At 40.5% G+C, this 18,627-nt stretch overlaps 1 protein-coding gene across 1 annotated transcript; it reads left to right on the top strand.

The window, feature by feature from the left end:
• The first annotated feature begins 299 nt into the window (after positions 1-299).
• On the top strand, positions 300-17,949 carry LOC122342349 (serine/threonine protein kinase OSK1-like). Its single transcript, XM_043236132.1, is given in 12 exon segments — positions 300-393; positions 547-656; positions 9,675-9,687; positions 11,819-11,913; positions 12,150-12,200; positions 12,315-12,662; positions 12,664-12,697; positions 12,849-13,019; positions 13,173-13,258; positions 14,469-14,544; positions 14,956-15,019; positions 17,466-17,949. Coding segments are annotated over 12 exon segments (1,626 nt in total).
• Positions 17,950-18,627: the final 678 nt, after the last annotated feature.

Here is an 18,627-nt window from a genome sequence, read left to right as displayed (position 1 = left end):
ACGACGACTAACCGAGTCCAACTAATAGACTTTGGCTGCAGTGACCTCGTCAAAAGTACAGGCTACTTGGGTGATTTTATAGGTGAGTTGGCGTGTTATGTTACTAGGCCTAATGAGAAGTCAAACTTCTGAGTAGTGATTTAATGAAAACAAATGGACATTTGGTCAAGTTTCTGGTGACATTTGTTTGCAAATAGATTTTGTAACCTGAATATGCCTTGCTTTCATGAACAGGAGGAGTCTGCCCGCCTGAATACTACAAGGGCTACAAAGGATACAAGGCAGAGTCTCTGGGTGTAATGATGTACACAATGATGTGCAAATGTCGACCCTTTAGAAGTCCTGAAGACATGATGCATGGCAGTCTGAGTTTTAACGTTAGAGTATCCACAGGTGAGAGAACAATCAACTACCAATAACACAGTGACATTAAGATTGTTAAACACACAAAGTGTAATACATGCTACATATTTCCATACTTGACAACGTTAGCATGTCATGGACATGAAAGAACTCACATGACTAACAAATGAAAAACTTGTACAGAATTGCAGAACTTGATAAGTCGCTGCCTGACTGTTGACCCAACTAAGAGAGCGACTACTGAGGAGATCCTACAGCATAAATGGTTTCAGCGAGGACAAATGTCAGGAGTAGCTCAGAGTCAGGCAGAGTGACTTAGGAGGGAAGGCAGATGATGACAGGAATCCCTCTTCTGAAAGTCCAAGAAGTGCTGTCATTCGTTCATTAAGCGGATGACCAAAACTGCACAAGCCATTCACCAGAGAGTCTCCGGAGAAGCAAGCTTAGTTTAAAAGAAAAGAGCAAACGTAATGGACGAAATGAAAAACACATTTCTAAGAAATTAACACACGAAACCGAGGAGCAAATTTTATACTGTAAAAAAGTGTGCACAAAACAGAGGAAATGAAGATGGAGAATATTATAAATTTAGCGCACAAAACAGGAATACTAATGTAGACTTCACAAAGACCGTTCCTGTCAGCTCCTCAGCTCCTCAAACTGATCTTAATATATTCAAGTTATTGAATAGGTAGAGTTACATTTTATTCAATAAAATCTCTACAAAAAAAAAATCACTTGTGTAATATTTTTCTGGACCTACTGAAAAAACAGCCTATGCCAGGCTGGGAGAAATGAACAGTGTTGACATAGTTTAAACACTACATGATGATAAAATTACACTGCTGTTATTTTTAAGACGGTGTCAGTGTGAAATTTAACCCAAAGAGGTGTAAAAACAAAAAAGCCACACCTCCACTTAACGCTAGGCCACCAGGCTATGTCCGCCATTTTATTTCACTTGAAGACGAAGAAAAAGCAGATAAATCAGGTTCTCACATGGTATAGCTAAAATAAGTGTTATTTTTTATACACATGCACAGGAGTATATGTCGTGTAACTCACATTTGATCAGTTTGTGACTTTAAGATAAATCGGGACCACGTTGTACTAATAACGTTACCTCAGTAAGGTTCATTCAAATTGTGGATGCGGTTTAAACTAGGTCTCTAATTACGTGTCCGTGGATTTCCTAAATGAAGGAGCGTATTAATAAATAGTGAATTCATACAGAACCCTAAATCGTGAAGCGTGGGCGCCATCTTACACATTGACCAGCTTTATAAAACATTTCAGCTAGTCGCTAGAAATGCTTGGCGTTTTGTTAAATATAGTCTGTGGAACAACGTATAAATGCGCTGCATAGTGCTAACGTTAGATTAACAAAAGTACGTTTATTTCGAGGGGTGCTGCAGACCTGGCTTTTTAATGTTTATTTTTATGAGTTAACGTTAGCTGTAGTGGTGTGTGTTTTAGTTTTTTGTATTGGTCTCATCTAGATACTATAAGCATTTTTGTGTTAGCTTGTTAAAAAAGCACACCGACTGACTGTGATTATCCTGTGAGAGTGTTTCATTCTGAAGAAATGCTGGTTCAAGTGGAGTGTAAAGGGAACCCGAACCGGATCCGAATGCCAGTGAAAAATGGCGGTTTTGACTTCTGTGAATTCATTAAGGAAGGTACATTTTTCACTTTTAGAGTAATTTGTGTAATTAGTGTTATTTACGTTGAAGTTAACTATTATTACTCATATAAAAAAGCCATAATAATCATAATATCCGTAACTTTCTTTTTAAATCAGATATTCAGTATATTATAAATGGACTTAATCCCAAATCAAATTCTGATCGCATTAAAGTGGTGTTTTAATTTTGTACCTTATAGTAATGTTAAAATCTCTCAAAATCTCTTGCATTGGAAAATTTAAGTTTGAACATGAAATCGAATGGTACTTTCTACCTCTAAGCTTCAACAAAGCTCAACTTGCATGATGGAGCCAATGTGATCCTAAAGACTTTGCAGGAGTTGATGTTGATGCTGATATTTTGATGAGCTTGTGAGAACATCTAAGGTGTCCTTCAGACTTTTAGACGGTGATAAAGCCGGTAAGAAGCTGGTAAACATCCTTGTGGCTGATATGGTAGAGAAGTATGGGTAAGTTAGCAATAAAATCAAACACTAGTATTGCACTGGTGTTTTATCATAGTTTTTATTTTTATTTGTAATGTTCATTTTTCTAATTTTTTTCATGCTGTGGTGTAGGATTCCACCAGCCTTTATCCGTGTAAGATATATGTTCCTGGAATCATTACTTTATTCCTCAATTTGTGTTCACTGACAGGTTATGTAAGTATACAGTACATGGAGGCTGTACACTTTTCTTATTTCAGCACATATCAAATGCGTGAGTCAATCAAATTATTTATTATTCTGATTATTTATCTCTGATGGTATTTGCAGGCTTTTTTTGGCTTCACAGCATGTTTTCTTTTAGAAAAATCTGCAGAACTCTGTGGGAGGAATGTAAACCTTGTCAAATGTGTCTGTTATTGGTAGCTATGAGTATTATAAAATAAGTATATGTATGTTTTATTGTTTGGGTAGTGGGTCATCAACAGAATGAACGAGTCTGATTATGGTAAGTATAAATGTTTGTTTTATTTGTTTATTATGTTTAAGGTTTAACTGTATACTGTATTCTACAATCAGCTGTGGCGAGGAATGAACGGAACCACTAATAACCTGAAATAATAGAGCAGAGAGAAACAGACAAAACCACCTAATAATGTTATGTAACAGTGAGTTATTCTCTGTATCAGGAAGCACTGCTTCTGAACTCCCTTAAACATGTCAATTGCTGTCCTGAGCTTTCTTCCAGGAACACACACTTCACAATATCCTCATTTTTTTATTAGAACAACTCTCCGAAGATTTTAGCATGGTAAAGGTTAGGACAATATTACTGTATTTGGTATTGGAGGAGTAGATCTGCTACTGTTAGTTATTGTTGTTGTTGTTGTTGTATATTGCTCAGTGACATGTAGCACTGCCAGTTGATGTAGAGATTCATAGTCCTCATGTCCATTATTGTGAAACCCGTGAGACACAACAAAACATAGCTCCGATCACAGCGTCCTCTATTCTCCTGTTCTTTGTTTCCCTTGTTGAACGTGTGCACAAATGACGTTGCTGTCAGCCGGCTTACCTCACTTCTTAGACGTCGCTGCCAAAGCAACCCTTTAAATGGTACTGGGAAATACTTCGCTCAACGAGATCAAAGTGATCCTCAATACATAATAAAATATCTCATGTATCGCCCACAAAAATATCTGCACGTCAGGTCTCATCTGTTAATTTCTAACCTTTCTATTTATTTATGCATTTCATTTTTTTAATGAATATAAAAAAAGACTTTCTTCAAGAGAATATAGCAAGCTATAAAACATACTACGACACGACGCAAGAAGTGCAACAAAGTTAACCCTGTTTCCTCAAAGATCCACAGACGCTGCAGGATCCTCAATTAAAGGTTAACCCTACTGGATTGCCTTGGGTCAAGTCTGTGTATTTATGCACATGCTGTATGTCTGATCGCTTATCCAGGAATCCAAATGCAAATGATAAATCTAGTACTCTATATATCAAAGATGGGAAGCAGGTAAAATCACTCTTGATACGTCCTGAAAAATCAAACATGCCCTTAGTCAGCTAACCTTTTGCTGAACTCCTCTCTCTAGAATGGATGTTACAAGCCAGTGTTTGCAGAAGTGGCTATAAATCTGGTAATGAAACTTATCTCCATTAAGCCCTTACAGTATAGATTGGTTTGAGGAGGAAAATGATTACATTCTCATCTGGGAGTTGCTTCAACCCTGAAAAAGAGTGCACAAATCTATCAATGGAACTGAATCACAGACACATTGCCTGATGTTGTGAACAGTGCTTCTTAGAGCCAGTTGTCTTCTACCGTACATTGCGCTGGTCAATACAAAGATCCCAGAACTGTTTTATAAACAAATTTTGGGAAAAGCATGCACAAATAATTTACGCAGCCAGTATGTCATTAGTGATTATATTGTTTTCCAGTCCAATAGAAATCTGCTATAAATTATCTAGAATGTCCTGCCTTGGTTTCTCTCGATTCAGCATTGGTGTGTTTTTATATCCAGAAGATAACAACTACGTTAACGCAGTGTCTCTAGCTGGTGTTCAAGAGGCCAACGTCCAGCTGATCCCACAACTGCATCCCAAGGCCATAGGTCTTTCAGCACCACCACCGCTCCTTCTCCTAGGTGCAGAGGATCACATTCTCCACAACCATCCTCCTATGCCTCTCTCCTTCACTCCAGCCAAGGAGAAATGGACAGTGTCCTGCACCAGGCATTCACAAATGTGGCTATGGCCATCTCCCGCTAGCCCTATACGCTTCGCTACAAACAGGAACGACATACCTAAATCCCACTCCTCGGCTAAGGCCAGGAAAAGTCAAGCCGGGGATGCTCACTATCAATGCCCCGAGGCGACTACTACAGTTCCAGGGTCATGCCTTTGATCTTCAGGCTGCAGCAGAATGCCTTCAGGAAGCCCGGCCGACTCCCAGATTTAGCCAAGCAGCTCCCGATCTCCCAAAACACCAGCCAGCATTGCCTCAATATAATGCTCCGGCGCAGGCCGAGCATTCCTCCCCACCTCCCCACAGATTTGCCTGCCACCAGAGCCGACCATAGTGCAAGGCCACCTTCACTAATGGCACAGGCTATGGCACCCCTATCCCACTTCTGTCTTTTGCCTAGCTTTCTGCCTACCTCCGAGCTGGCCAAAGCATGAGGCCGCCTCCACTGATGAACAACCCCTTTGTTTTCCATACTTTTCCTCCAATCTTGTCCCGTAGCCATTCAAAGTGCAAGCCTGCCTTTGCAATCGGTTCAAATGACCTTTTTCCTTCCAGCACCCCTTACCCACCTTAAATCCTACGCCTTATCCACAGCCACGCCCCTACCTATGCCACCGAACACCTCTCGCTCTGGATCCTCCCCATCTCAAACAGTATCAGGACCTAGATCCTCTCAGAAATTCAGCATGCTGGCCCTAGATGCAGAACCCTGCCAACCCCAGCACCTCCTTATCCAGAACTAATATACCTCTGAATCATCTCCTAAGACCTCTCTTCGAAGCTTCACTTGATTTGATTCTCCAAGCCATTTCACCCAGAACATGGCAATTTTGCTACTTTAAAGCATTCCTTTCCACCTATAACTTGCCTTCTCCCTGTTGTCTATCACTTAATTAATTTCTTACCTTAATATCACAAAAAAACTCCAAGTCAGCTCCATCAATGAATATCTAGCGGAATCCAATTTTTTCCATAAACTCATATACGGTTCAGCCTCAACTCAAATCACCAATGCCCATACTTCTCTTTTTTATCAAAGTCCATTTAAGCAGCCCTTCCCACTCATACAGACACTAGGCAACTCATTACTCTCTTGAGAGGAGATTAATCTCATTCAATTTACACTGCCCGCTCGATGCTATGTTCATTTTAGCATTTTTTTTGGCTTCCTTAGATGTTCTGAACTAACTGTCACTTTAAACTTCAACCTGAAGTTCTATGCAAGTCCATGCAAATCCATGCAAATGCAGATTAATAGATCCATATTTAATTACATTTAAATATATATGCATATATATCTTTATTAAATATTATATTTAATATTTGCTAGCTATTTACATTGCATTTATATTTTTCTCTTTAAATCAATTAAACTTTAATTTGTTTAATTTCTTTAATTATATTTATTTATAGATCAAATTAAATCACACAGATGTAAACTGCTGTTTCTGTCAATGCTTTCAGGGAACATTTCAGTTGCATTGATGCCCATTCAGGGTTAGAAAGCTCTCTGGTTTCATCAAACATATCTTAATTTGTGTGAACTGTCCCTTTAAATCTTTAAACAGAGCCTAATACAATGCTGAATTTATACTGGATTATTAGTATAGATATATAGCAATATAGAACTTGTCTACCATGTTGACACAGGTAATTGACACAAAATGTTAAAATAATATAAAAGATAAAAAGCCTTTAATGTACCTGGCTTTAACCATTACAAAAATGGTTTGAATGTTTCTAACCAAAATTGATTCAACTATACCAGTGGTTTTCAAACTTATTCCTGGGGATCCAGAAAAGATAGCTGTCAGAGAAGATAGACATGCAAAATGCAGAGCAGTGGATCCCAAAGAACAGGATTGAAAACCACTGCATTATACAATAAATATTGTATTACATGCTATTATATTGCTCTGTTGTATTCACTGCAACATCAGTGACAGTATGATTGCTTGAAAATAAAGCCTAATGTCTTTAAATCCATTATTTCTGTGAACAAGTTGAGGTGTGTTTATTATTTCCTTATGTCTATTGATTGACTAACATTAATTTCAGTTTCTTACACATCTTCAACTAAAAAGTGACAAAAAAATTTATAGCATTAGCATTACAGTTTACATTTCGACATTTGTGTTGTAAGAATGTAGAATCAATATTGAATTTAAATTGAATGTGTGGGTATAGCAGTGCAATCCAGTTTGGAGATCTATTACTGTCACGAATGAGGGGTCTGAGGCGTGCGGAGAGAAAGAGACCAGGGAGAAAGAGACGGAGGGAGGAGCCAGGAGAAGACAGGAGGAGTCCGGAGCGGGAGGTGATCCAGAGCCCAGCCATGAAGGTCAGTGGTGGAGTCGACGGAGGAGGAGCCATGGAGAGGTAGCGGCCATCAACCCCATGGGGCCGACCGACGGCAGCGGCGGAGCAGGTGGTCGAGGAGACTGAGGCGGAGGCGGAGAGCCGAAGAGCCAGGGTGACACAGAGGCATTGGATGTCCTAGGCGATACCGCAGGCTTCTGCGACTGACGCGAGACGGGGACGAGAGGATGCGGCGAAGCCAGAGCGACAGAGGACTGAGGTGGAGCCGGGGGGAGGGAGGAGCCTGACAGAGCTGGAGGGATGGAGGGACGAGGCGAAGCTGGAGGAGAGGAATCCTGAGGCGACGGATGGTCGACGACCGACCAAGGCGTAGCCGGAGAGACAATGGAGCCTAGTGGAGCTGGTAGACTGACGGACCACGGTGGAGGGAGGGGGCCGACGGGTCTACGAGCCGAGGAGGAGTCCGGGACTCGGAGGCGGGACGGTGAAGCGAGGATCCTTCACCCACGGCGGCGATGGAGACTGGCAGACCTGTGGAAAACTCCAGGTGGAGGGCAGAGGATGCAGGGTGCAGGGGCTGCTGGGATCCATCGATGACGTGTAGCAAGGGTGGGAGGGTGGGCTAACTGGAGGCTTTGCACGAGGCGCGGGCACTGGAGGCTTTGCATGAGGCGGGCACTGGAGGCGGCCATCTTGGGAAGCGGCTCTGGGCAGGCGGCGGCCATCTTGGGAAGCGGCTCTGGGCAGGCGGCGCCATCTTGTGAAGCGGCTCTGGGCAGGCGGCGGCCATCTTGTGAAGCGGCTCTGGGAAGGCGGCGGCCATCTTGTGAAGCGGGGTCTGGGAAGGCGGCGGCCATCTTGTGAAGCGGCTCTGGGAAGGCGGCGGCCATCTTGGGCAGCGGCTCGGGAAGGCGCGGCGGAGGCACATACACACATTCATTCAAGGGCTAGCAGTAAATTGGACTACAACTAGTAAATATAGCAACAAAGCTCTTTCAATCAGACGCATGATAAAACTGAATTCGTTACTGTAGCAACAGCAGTGCGCGACGCTGACGTGATTTTGTTGATTGACAGAGAAAATGAAGTTAAGTCTTTGTTAAACTTTCTTCTTATCGTTAGCATTAACAACATTACAGAATTGTTATTTGATAGACAAAAATCCTAATGTAAAATACTAATTTGTATTCGTGAACCGTTAGCTATTCGATTAAGACATGCAGAAGGCTTGTTTGAAAGCTGCTATTTTCCTCTTTGGATGTCGAAATCAAACCTAAACAATTGTGTTTGTTCGTCGTTTCAATTAATTGTTAAAACACACTCGGGATGAATGAAACCACGCGGGCTTTTTATTAACTCGTGTGAGCAGAGCTGTCTTATAAACAAGCGTTAGTTTTAAAGTGTCTTATGTGTTTATGTAACCCACTCAAATAATGGAGTTATGCAATTAGTAAAGGTGTCAGTAATATTTCTTTATATATATTATTGAATATGTATTTTTTTTCTTTCTAATGTATAGTAATATTCAGGCATGCAAAGTAAATATATAAATATATTTTATTTGATTGTTGTCAAATTGAATTACTAATTAGAGAGGTGCGTCGATGGTTGCTGACGTCACTCATGCGCCAGCTCGTGGCGAGAGATACGAGCTGTACTTCTGCTCTCGCTTATTCATGGCCATCCTTGCATATTCTTCTTTAATTGTATGCCTGAACTTTTTTATTGCATTAGGTAAGTCTCAAGTACTCTTATTTTCTGTATATTTGATTTGTATGTTCTTTTGTTATTGTAAGATGTTGTGAATGAATCATTCGGTTCGTGAAACGGACAAAGTGCATAGAGTAATAAGAGCAAACTTTTATGTTATGTTAGAAGAATTGTTGAACATGGTTATGGACTCGTTTTGTGAAAAGTAATGTTATACTTCAAGTTATCCAAGTTAATTGTTATTGAATCAATTGGCCGACGTCACTCATGCGCCTCGCTGTATTCATAGCCATTCATAGCCATCCTTGCATATTCTTCTTTAATTGTATGCCTGAAGTCTTTTATTGCATTAGCGATTTGGAGTGTGCTGTGTGTGCTTGGTGGGAGTGGATGATTTCATCACGTTGCGATCTTTTGGATTCGTGCCAGGAGAGACGAATTGGAGTTCACTCGAGTGAATCGCACGATTCAAGGACTCGTTCGTGAGGAGTGAACGGTTCTTCATCGTTGGTTTCGCGAGGATTCTGTAGGCATTCGTTCATACACTTACACTGATTTGAACTGAAGCAAACACATTTCGACCTGATTCAGGAGTTACGCATTTCTTCTGATAGTTTGGACTGTCTTTTCATTTTATTTTATTTTATTCAATTGTGATATATTTGATATATTTTTGTCAACCAAGTGACAATTACACTGCATAGTGTTATAACAAAAAGAGGGCACACTGAATACAAATAACACCTGTTGAAACGTATTTCTGTGTATGTGTTTTTATTCAAGCAGTTGGTGACTGAATTGACATTTGAATCGCGAGTGCAGACACATTTCTTAAGCACAATTATTTTTTTATACAATTCTGTGTTTAGTGTAAGACCCCGAACCCGAGACTCCAAATACTAGTGGTTAATATAAATAACATATATTTGGTGAGCTCAGACCTTGTAGATATTTTTCCTCCTTTTATTTATATAATTCCGTAAACGGGTTACATTTATATTCGGACTAGTTCGGGTAAGTACCGCTGCGGAGTAGCCCCATACCTGCGTGATTCGCCGTAGACGTACCCATAAAAGTAGTTCCGGCTGCAGTGTTCTTCCGCAAGAAGCTCTGTTTATTAACCGCTAGAGCGCAAAAAGTCACGAACTGCAGCTTTAATTATTTCCGCTTTCGGATTTTTGTGTTATTGAGTCTAGCATTAAATTGCGATTATATATTGCGCGTCTGCTTTTTATATGAACAATTGTTTTTAAAATATTTATAATAGCCTACTCTTTTCAAATAATGCGGTTTATGCGAGGCCCCTTGCGCTGCACGTGCAGAGTACACGTGAGGTCACGTGAAATCCGTGACGTCACAGTGAAGCATTCCACAGTATAAATTCATCGTCGCCTCACATTTAATCTAATCTAGTGTGATCAATTGAGTGAGAATCAGAGCAGAAAGATTATCACGTGAACAAACACTCAAAATAACTGTTTTCCAGCGCTTCATTACAGCACCAGTGTTTCTGTCTGTAATCAATGGAGCTCAAGTCTAAAAAGAGTTCAATATTAGTAGATAATACAATAAGAGCTGGAGAAAAAAAACATCACTGACCCTTCAGGAGCAAATCCAGAGGCTTCTCCTGCAGCAGCAGCTATGGAGAACAGCCCAGCAGGTGAACAACAAGCTTGTGAAAAATTCCTTTCTCTGAAATAGTTTTGTTGCAACAATTCCTTTTAATATATTAAATGTGTGTATGACTTTTTTCTTCTTTTTTTTTTTTTTAAGAAAAACCAGCTAAACACAAGAAGAAAAGCCTTTGTGCATTCTTCAAGAAGACATGGCTTGCTGTGAAAAGCACTCGTCGAGGCAACAAAACAGCCCCTCCTCAGCTTGTGACGGACACAGATTCAGCTGATCTTCAGTGTGGTCCTTCTGATCTCGAACCAGCAGCACACTGTCATCCAGCTGATCCACAGCCAGGCCCGTCCGGTCTAGAGCCAATAACTCTACAGGATCAACCTGATCCTCTGCCATGTCTGTCCAGCATCACACCGATAGACTGTGATGAAAATCCAGCTGATCCTGAGCCAGCTGAAGGTAGGTCTACTGTCAATTCAATTCTGTCCTGTTTTTCACACTTTTGAGTGTTTATCTAATACCTACAAGTATGTTCGAATGTGCCTTGTAATATCTGGTGATAATATTTAACTCTTCCATTTCTGTTTTTTTAGAAAATCAAACAAACACAAAGAAGAAGAAACGCATTCGCACACTCTTCAAAAGATTCTGGCGGGCTGTAAAATGTGCAACAAAACAGAAAAAGCACAACAAAGTGGCTCCTCTTTGTGCACAGCCCGAGTCAGATTCAGCTGATCCTCAGTCAGATCCAAACTTTCTTGAACCTATGGCTCTGCAATATTCAGCTGATCATCAGTCGGATCCATCTGTCCATGAAACCATAGCTCTACAAGATTTGACTGATCCTCCAGAAAATCATTTGTCTGGTTTGTCGGATCCTGGTCAAGAACCACCTGGTTTTGTACCAACATGTCTGCAGGATTCAGCTGATCTTCTTCCAGGCCCGTCAGCTCTTGAGCCAGTACCCCCAGAATTTCCAGCTGCTTGCAAGCATACACGAATCAAGGATCAAACCCGAGCAGCCTGTTTCAGCCGTCCAACTCCAGGTGAGTCTATTTCCACTTGTCTGTGTGCGTATACATGTATGTATAATTCCTCATACGGTATTCCAAACATAAATGATAACTGTTGACAAAGTAGTATTGCTTAAAAGCAATTGAAAAAATCCTTCTGTTACATGTTGACTTACGGTGAACTCAAAATCGCATACTGACTAGGTGCTACATTTGAATTTGAACATGCTTTGTGTTCAATTTTGGGCGTAGCATTAGTTTCAAACATTGAGCATATTTATTCTCCATGTATCTGATGTGAATTGTATGTGTGTATTTATTCAAGCACTGCCACAGGATTTCATGTCAGACTGAATCTCATATTTTAACATGCTCTCTTTGTATGTTTTTGCAGTACCATTTGATGAGATTTATGAGGTGGGAGATAAGCTTGGACAAGGAAGCTTTGGCACTGTGTACGAGGGGACTTCAAAAATTCAACGCAAGAAGGTAGGAATCACCGCTTTATTCACCAAATGTATATAGAAGATATCGATCAGTGCTTAGACCAAAACATTTTTAATATCAATTTAAATAGAAATATTTGTGATCATGACTATATATGTGTGTGTATATATGTGTATAAATTTGCAGATTCAATATAATCAGTTTGCCCATTTGTAACATACAGTGCGCTTATAAATGATTTCATTTATTTATTCATTGATTGCATTTATTTTTTGCAGGTTGCCATCAAAATCATCCTCAAGTGTAAAAGAGACCGTTATATTGAACTAGTAAGTTGACGTAACTTAATGTACATACTTAAATACCAACTACATACTAATTACATTGCAAACAGAAGTGAAATGTGATATTGAACTCTTAATTACTCTTTTCTCTAATGTTAGCCTGGCTGTTCAAAGCCACTGTTTGCAGAAGTGGCTGCAAACCTGCTGCTGAAACAGGCTCCATTAAGCCCCTACATTGTGTACATGCTGGAATGGTTTGAAGAGGAGGATCGGTTCATCCTCATCCTGGAACATCCGGAACCCTGCAAGGACTTGCTCAGATTTGTGGTTCACAACATGCATTGGCCGAACGAATTACAGACACGTAGCCTGATGTATCAAGCGGTGCTCGGGGCCAAGCACTGTCTTGACCGAGGTGTCTTTCACCGGGACATTAAGTTGAATAACTTTCTGATCAACACGACGACTAACCGAGTCCAACTAATAGACTTTGGCTGCAGTGACCTGCGTCAAAAGTACAGGCTACTTGGGTGGTTTTATAGGTGAGTTGGCATGTTATGTTACTAGTCCTAATGAGAAGTCAAACTTCTGAGTAGTGATTTAAAAAAACAAATGGACATTTGGTCAAGTTTCTGGTGACATTTGTGTGCAAATAGATTTTATAACCTGAATATGCCTTGCTTTCATGAACAGGAGGAGTCTGCCCGCCTGAATACTACAAGGGCTTAGGATACAAGGCAGAGCCAACAACCGTCTGGTCTCTGGGTGTAATGATGTACACAATGATGTGCAAATGTCTGCCCTTTAGCAGTCCTGAAGACATGATGCATGGCAGTCTGAGTTTTAACGTTAGAGTATCCACAGGTGAGAGAACAATCAACTACCAATAACACAGTGACATTAAGATTGTTAAACACACAAAGTGTAATACATGCTACATATTTCCATACTTGACAACGTTAGCATGTCATGGACATGAAAGAACACGCATGACTAACCAATGAAAAACTTGTACAGAATTGCAGAATTTGATAAGTCGCTGCCTGACTGTTGACCCAACTAAGAGAGCGACTATTGAGGAGATCCTACAGCATAAATGGTTTCAGCAAGGACAAATGTCAGGAGTAGCTCAGAGTCAGGCAGAGTGACTTAGGAGGGAAGGCAGATGATGACAGGAATCCCTCTTCTGAAAGTCCAAGAAGTGCTGTCATTCGTTCATTAAGCGGATGACCAAAACTGCACAAGCCATTCACCAGAGAGTCTCCGGAGCAGCAAGCTTAGCTTAAAAAAAAAAGGGCAAACTTAATGGACGAAATGAAAAACAAATTTCTAAGAAATTAACACACGAAACCAAGGAGCAAATTTTATACTGTAAAAAAGACAGAGGAAATGAAGATGGAGAATATTATAAATTTAGCGCACAAAACAGGAATACTAATGTAGACTTCACAAAGACCGTTCCTGTCAGCTCCTCAAACTGATCTTAATATATTCAAGTTATTGAATAGGTAGAGTTACATTTTATTCAATAAAACCTCTACAAAAAAAAAATCACTTGTGTAAAATTTTCTGGACCTACTGAAAAAACAGCCTATGCCAGGCTGGGAGAAATGAACAGTGTTGACATAGTTTAAACACTACATGGTGATAAAATTACACTGCTGTTATTTTTAAGACGGTGTCAGTGTGAAATTTAACCCAAAGAGGTGTAAAAACAAAAAAGCCACACCTCCACTTAACGCTAGGCCACCAGGCTATGTCCGCCATTTTATTTCACTTGAAGACGAAGAAAAAGCAGATAAATCAGGTTCTCACATGGTATAGCTAAAATAAGTGTTATTTTTATACACATGCACAGGAGTATATGTCGTGTAAGTCACATTTGATCAATTTGTGACTTTAAGATAAATCGGGACCACGTTGTACTAATAACGTTACCTCAGTAAGGTTCATTCAAATTGTGGATGCGGTTTAAACTAGGTCTCTAATTACGTGTCCGTGGATTTCCTAAATGAAGGAGCGTATTAATAAATAGTGAATTCATACAGAACCCTAAATCGTGAAGCGTGGGCGCCATCTTACACATTGACCAGCTTTATAAAACATTTCAGCTAGTCGCTAGAAATGCTTGGCGTTTTGTTAAATATAGTCTGTGGAACAACGTATAAATGCGCTGCATAGTGCTAACGTTAGATTAACAAAAGTACGTTTATTTCGAGGGTGCTGCAGACCTGGCTTTTTAATGTTTATTTTTATGAGTTAACATTAGCTGTAGTGGTGTGTGTTTTAGTTTTTTGTATTGGTCTCATCTAGTGTAAAGGGAACCCGAACTGGATCCGAATACCAGTGAAAAATGGCGGTTTTGACTTCTGTGAATTCATTAAGGAAGGTACATTTTTCACTTTTAGAGTAATTTGTGTAATTAGTGTTATTTACGTTGAAGTTAACTATTATTACTCATATAAAAAAGCCATAATAATCATAATATCCGTAACTTTCTTTTTAAATCAGATATTCAGTATATTATAAATGGACTTAATCCCAAATCAAATTCTGATCGCACTAAAGTGGTGTTTTAATTTTGTACCTTATAGTAATGTTAAAATCTCTCAAAATCTCTTGCATTGGAAAATTTAAGTTTGAACATGAAATCGAATGGTACTTTCTACCTCTAAGCTTCAACAAAGCTCAACTTGCCGCATGGAGCCAATGTGATCCTAAAGACTTTGCAGGAGTTGATGTTGATGCTGATATTTTGATGAGCTTGTGAGAACATCTAAGGTGTCCTTCAGACTTTTAGACGGTGATAAAGCTGGTAAGAAGCTGGTAAACATCCTTGTGGCTGATATGGTAGAGAAGTATGGGTAAGTTAGCAATAAAATCAAACACTAGTATTGCACTGGTGTTTTATCATAGTTTTTATTTTTTATTTGTAATGTTCATTTATCTAATTTTTTTTCATGCTGTGGTGTAGGATTCCACCAGCCTTTATCCGTGTAAGATATATGTTCCTGGAATCATTACTTTATTCCTCAATCTGTGCTCACTGACAGGCTATGTAAGTATACAGTACATGGAGGCTGTACACTTTCCTTATTTCAGCACATATCAAATGCGTGAGTCAATCAAATTATTCATTATTCTGATTATTTATCTCTGATGGAATTTGCAGGCTTTTTTTTGGCTTCGTCAGCATGTTTTCTTTTCAGCTATTTTCTTGCTTCCATCTGTAAAAGGAAGGAAGACTGGGAAAATCAGTGCACCTGAAACAGCAATCATTTACTATTGTTTAAATTGAATGAATTATGAATTATTAGAAACTGATGGAAATAAGAATCCTCCTTAGAATGCTATAGTGATAAAAAAAAACACACACATGTAGAGATATTCATTTATTACTAAATTATATTTAAAAAAACCCAGAACATCTTAAGTGTACAGAGCCAAAACACTTCAAAATACATACATTCTCCTTTAAACAATAAGATCTGCACTGAAAGCTTACAGAGTGCCCTGGTAGAATAATATATCTTCTCATCCTATGGTAAATTGGATAGATTCTAGAATGGCTTCTAGAGGTACTGCGACTATAATATATTAATCACCTGTGGTACGACAGTATTCAAACATTCCAGTTGAGAATTTCTGGGAGAGAGAACTTGATGCGATAATTGATTGGGACAATGTCTGGGGAAACTGTTTCAGCACTTCTAAAAACCAGCTCACCAATGGTTCATTTATAAGGCGTATGTTGATTATACGAAATGAAAAGAAAGTCTGAGCCCTTCTGTAATATCTATGTAATAATTCACGCAAGGTACTTACAAGCATATGTTCTGGGACTGTTCGCAAATTTCTTTGCTCTGGTCCTGGGTACAGGACTTTTTGTCTGATCTTTTGAAGACTCTGATCCAAAAGGACCCACTGCTTTTTCTCTTGCTGAGTGATTCGTCACTGACATCAAATCGATCTGCCACTCTGTCCATGTCAGGCATTCACCACAGCCACCTCCCTCTGAAGCACCACCCACCAGATCATCATCTCCAGAGTACTAATCCCCCACACCTGTTTCCCATCTGAGCCACCCCGTATAAGCAGGACTCCCTCAGTTCACCCTCGCTGGATCTACTGTTCATCACCCTCCATGTTAGCGCCTGGCCTCGCCATACTCTTCGGTTTGTGGACTCTGATTCCTGGCTCCCCCTTTGGACAGTACTCATTGGTTTAGCTAAGATCTCTTCTCCATTGACCTGCCATTACTCCGTTTCAATAAAAGATCATCATTGTTCTCCAACTTCCTGTCTCTAGTCTGTTCCTGGTGTTGTGTGACAGACTGCTGCTAAAAAGGTTATTTTAAAATTAAAACCGGAACCATCTTTCCAGTTAGTGTATGTGACGGCCTGAGGCATCGGCCGCACAAGTGTGGGTATTTGAAGCGCAAACAAACATAACATCAGCGCACATTTGTAGCTCAAATGCACACACACCCATATATTTATTCACGTTTTAGGCACTTTTTACACGGGTTTAGTTGTAGTAATCACACACACACACACAGCATTTAAATTTCGAATTTCTTTATTTAGTTTATTTTGCATGTGTCACTGATTTTTAGGGCCCATATATTAGTTACAGTGCACATTTTTTCCCAATTTTATCTTGTTAACAAACTTTTCTTTGTATTGAGTTTACCGGGAGATGAGACTGCTGGGGGAGCGCGATCTGAGTCCGGGCGGGTGACGTGAACTTATTTGATTTTGGTTCCGCCTGACCAAACCAACTACGGAGCGGACCTGGGGAGATCTGAAATGAACTATTTTCCTGTTTGATTCATTTGTGCTTGTTTCGTAAGGATAATTTTGTTGGTTGAGTTTATTTGTGGTTGGCTTGTAAATGTTTTTGTTAAAACCACTTATTTATATTATAATATTGGTTTGGTTAAGTTTAATTGTTTGTTTCCTCCCCTGTGTAATTAGCAATGGTTTTTCCTGCTTCTTTATAAGCCGAATTCACTTGAGTGAAAGCAGTCTCTGCCATGCCACTGATGATGATTGTCCTCCTGGTCTGTTAAGTTTTCTTTATTTGAATTAGTTATGGGTTGTTTTTGTCACCTCATGGCTTGTTTCCTCTGGATATCAATAAAGTCCTCAATTATGGAATGTTGGGCTTGTGAACTACTATTTGCCTTGACCTCTCGGTCCCTTACATATGGTGGCAGCGGTGGGATGTTCTAAATCCAGCGATTGAGAGGTACAAGCCTATTCTATTTTTTTTTTTTTTTCATTATTTTGCCCCTTGTGGCTGTTTGAGTCGTACTGTGAAGAAGAAACTCTTACAGCCAGAGAAGGGATGTGATGGAGAAGCTGTGAGTATAAGTCATGATGTTGATGGAGGAGTGGCAGCACCTCAAGTGGACATGTCAGTGGCAGAATTGGCAGATCTGCTCAGAGCTCACATGGCGAGGATGGATGGCTGGGAGGCTGAGAGACAAAAGGAGCAGGTGGTGCAGGAACTGCGCTTCAAGGCTCTCCAGCACCAGTTTGGATTGTTGCAGATGGAGGTCCAAGCAGGCACCACTCCGGCCCCTCTTCAACATGGCCGAGAAGTTCGGGTGGACACGGGATGGCCAGAAGCCAACCCCACTGATACGGATGAAGTGTCAAGGATTCACAGAAGTCCTGACCAGGCAGAGGGACCGGTGAGTTTGCCCCTCACACAAATGCCCAGGCTGGAGAAGCTGGGAGAAACGGATGATGTGGAGCACTTTCTGGTCACGTTTGAACGGAGCTTGTAGTAGCTTGTAGATGGAACAGAGCAGATTGGATATGGCAGCTGATACCGTTACTGACGGGTAAGGCCCGAGCAGCCTATGTTAGCATGGATGTAGCTGAGTCTACTGATTATGAGAAGGTGAAAGCTGCTATTCTGTTGAAGTTTGATATAAATGTTGAGACTTACCGCCAGAGGTTTCGCTCTTTAACTGTACTTCCAGCTGAAAGTCCAAAGGAGCTGTATAGCCGACTGAAGGAGTTGTTCATGAAATGGATTCAACCAAAAGGGAAAACAGTAGAGGAGGTGAGTGAAGTGATCATACTTGAACAATACCTCAGAATGCTGTGACCTGAACTTCAGGTGTGGATTAAGGAGCGAGACCCTGGATCAGCGGCTGAAGCAGCTGCGTGGGCGGATGTATTCATAGCAGCTAGGGGAAAGAACAAGAGCTGGACTTGTAAACTTGAAAGAGAACGACGGTCGGGCAATCTATGGCAAAGTCAACCCAGATCAGAAGGAAGAGGGAAACCCCAGGTTAGCAGGACAATCAGGTGGGCTCAGTATGACTTTTAAACGACCTGTGACCTGTCACCTGTGTGGACAAGAAGGTCATATTAAGCCAAACTGTCCGAAGAATACGGTCCAGTCTATGCATTTGTGCTTTGTCCCAAGAAAAATATCACCTCATGCAGACGTGCAA

This window comes from Puntigrus tetrazona, chromosome 4, assembly GCF_018831695.1.
Source record: "Puntigrus tetrazona isolate hp1 chromosome 4, ASM1883169v1, whole genome shotgun sequence".
Lineage (NCBI taxonomy): Eukaryota > Metazoa > Chordata > Actinopteri > Cypriniformes > Cyprinidae > Puntigrus > Puntigrus tetrazona.
The sequence above is the reverse complement of the archived record's forward strand: the minus strand, read 5'-3'. Positions and strand labels throughout refer to the sequence as shown.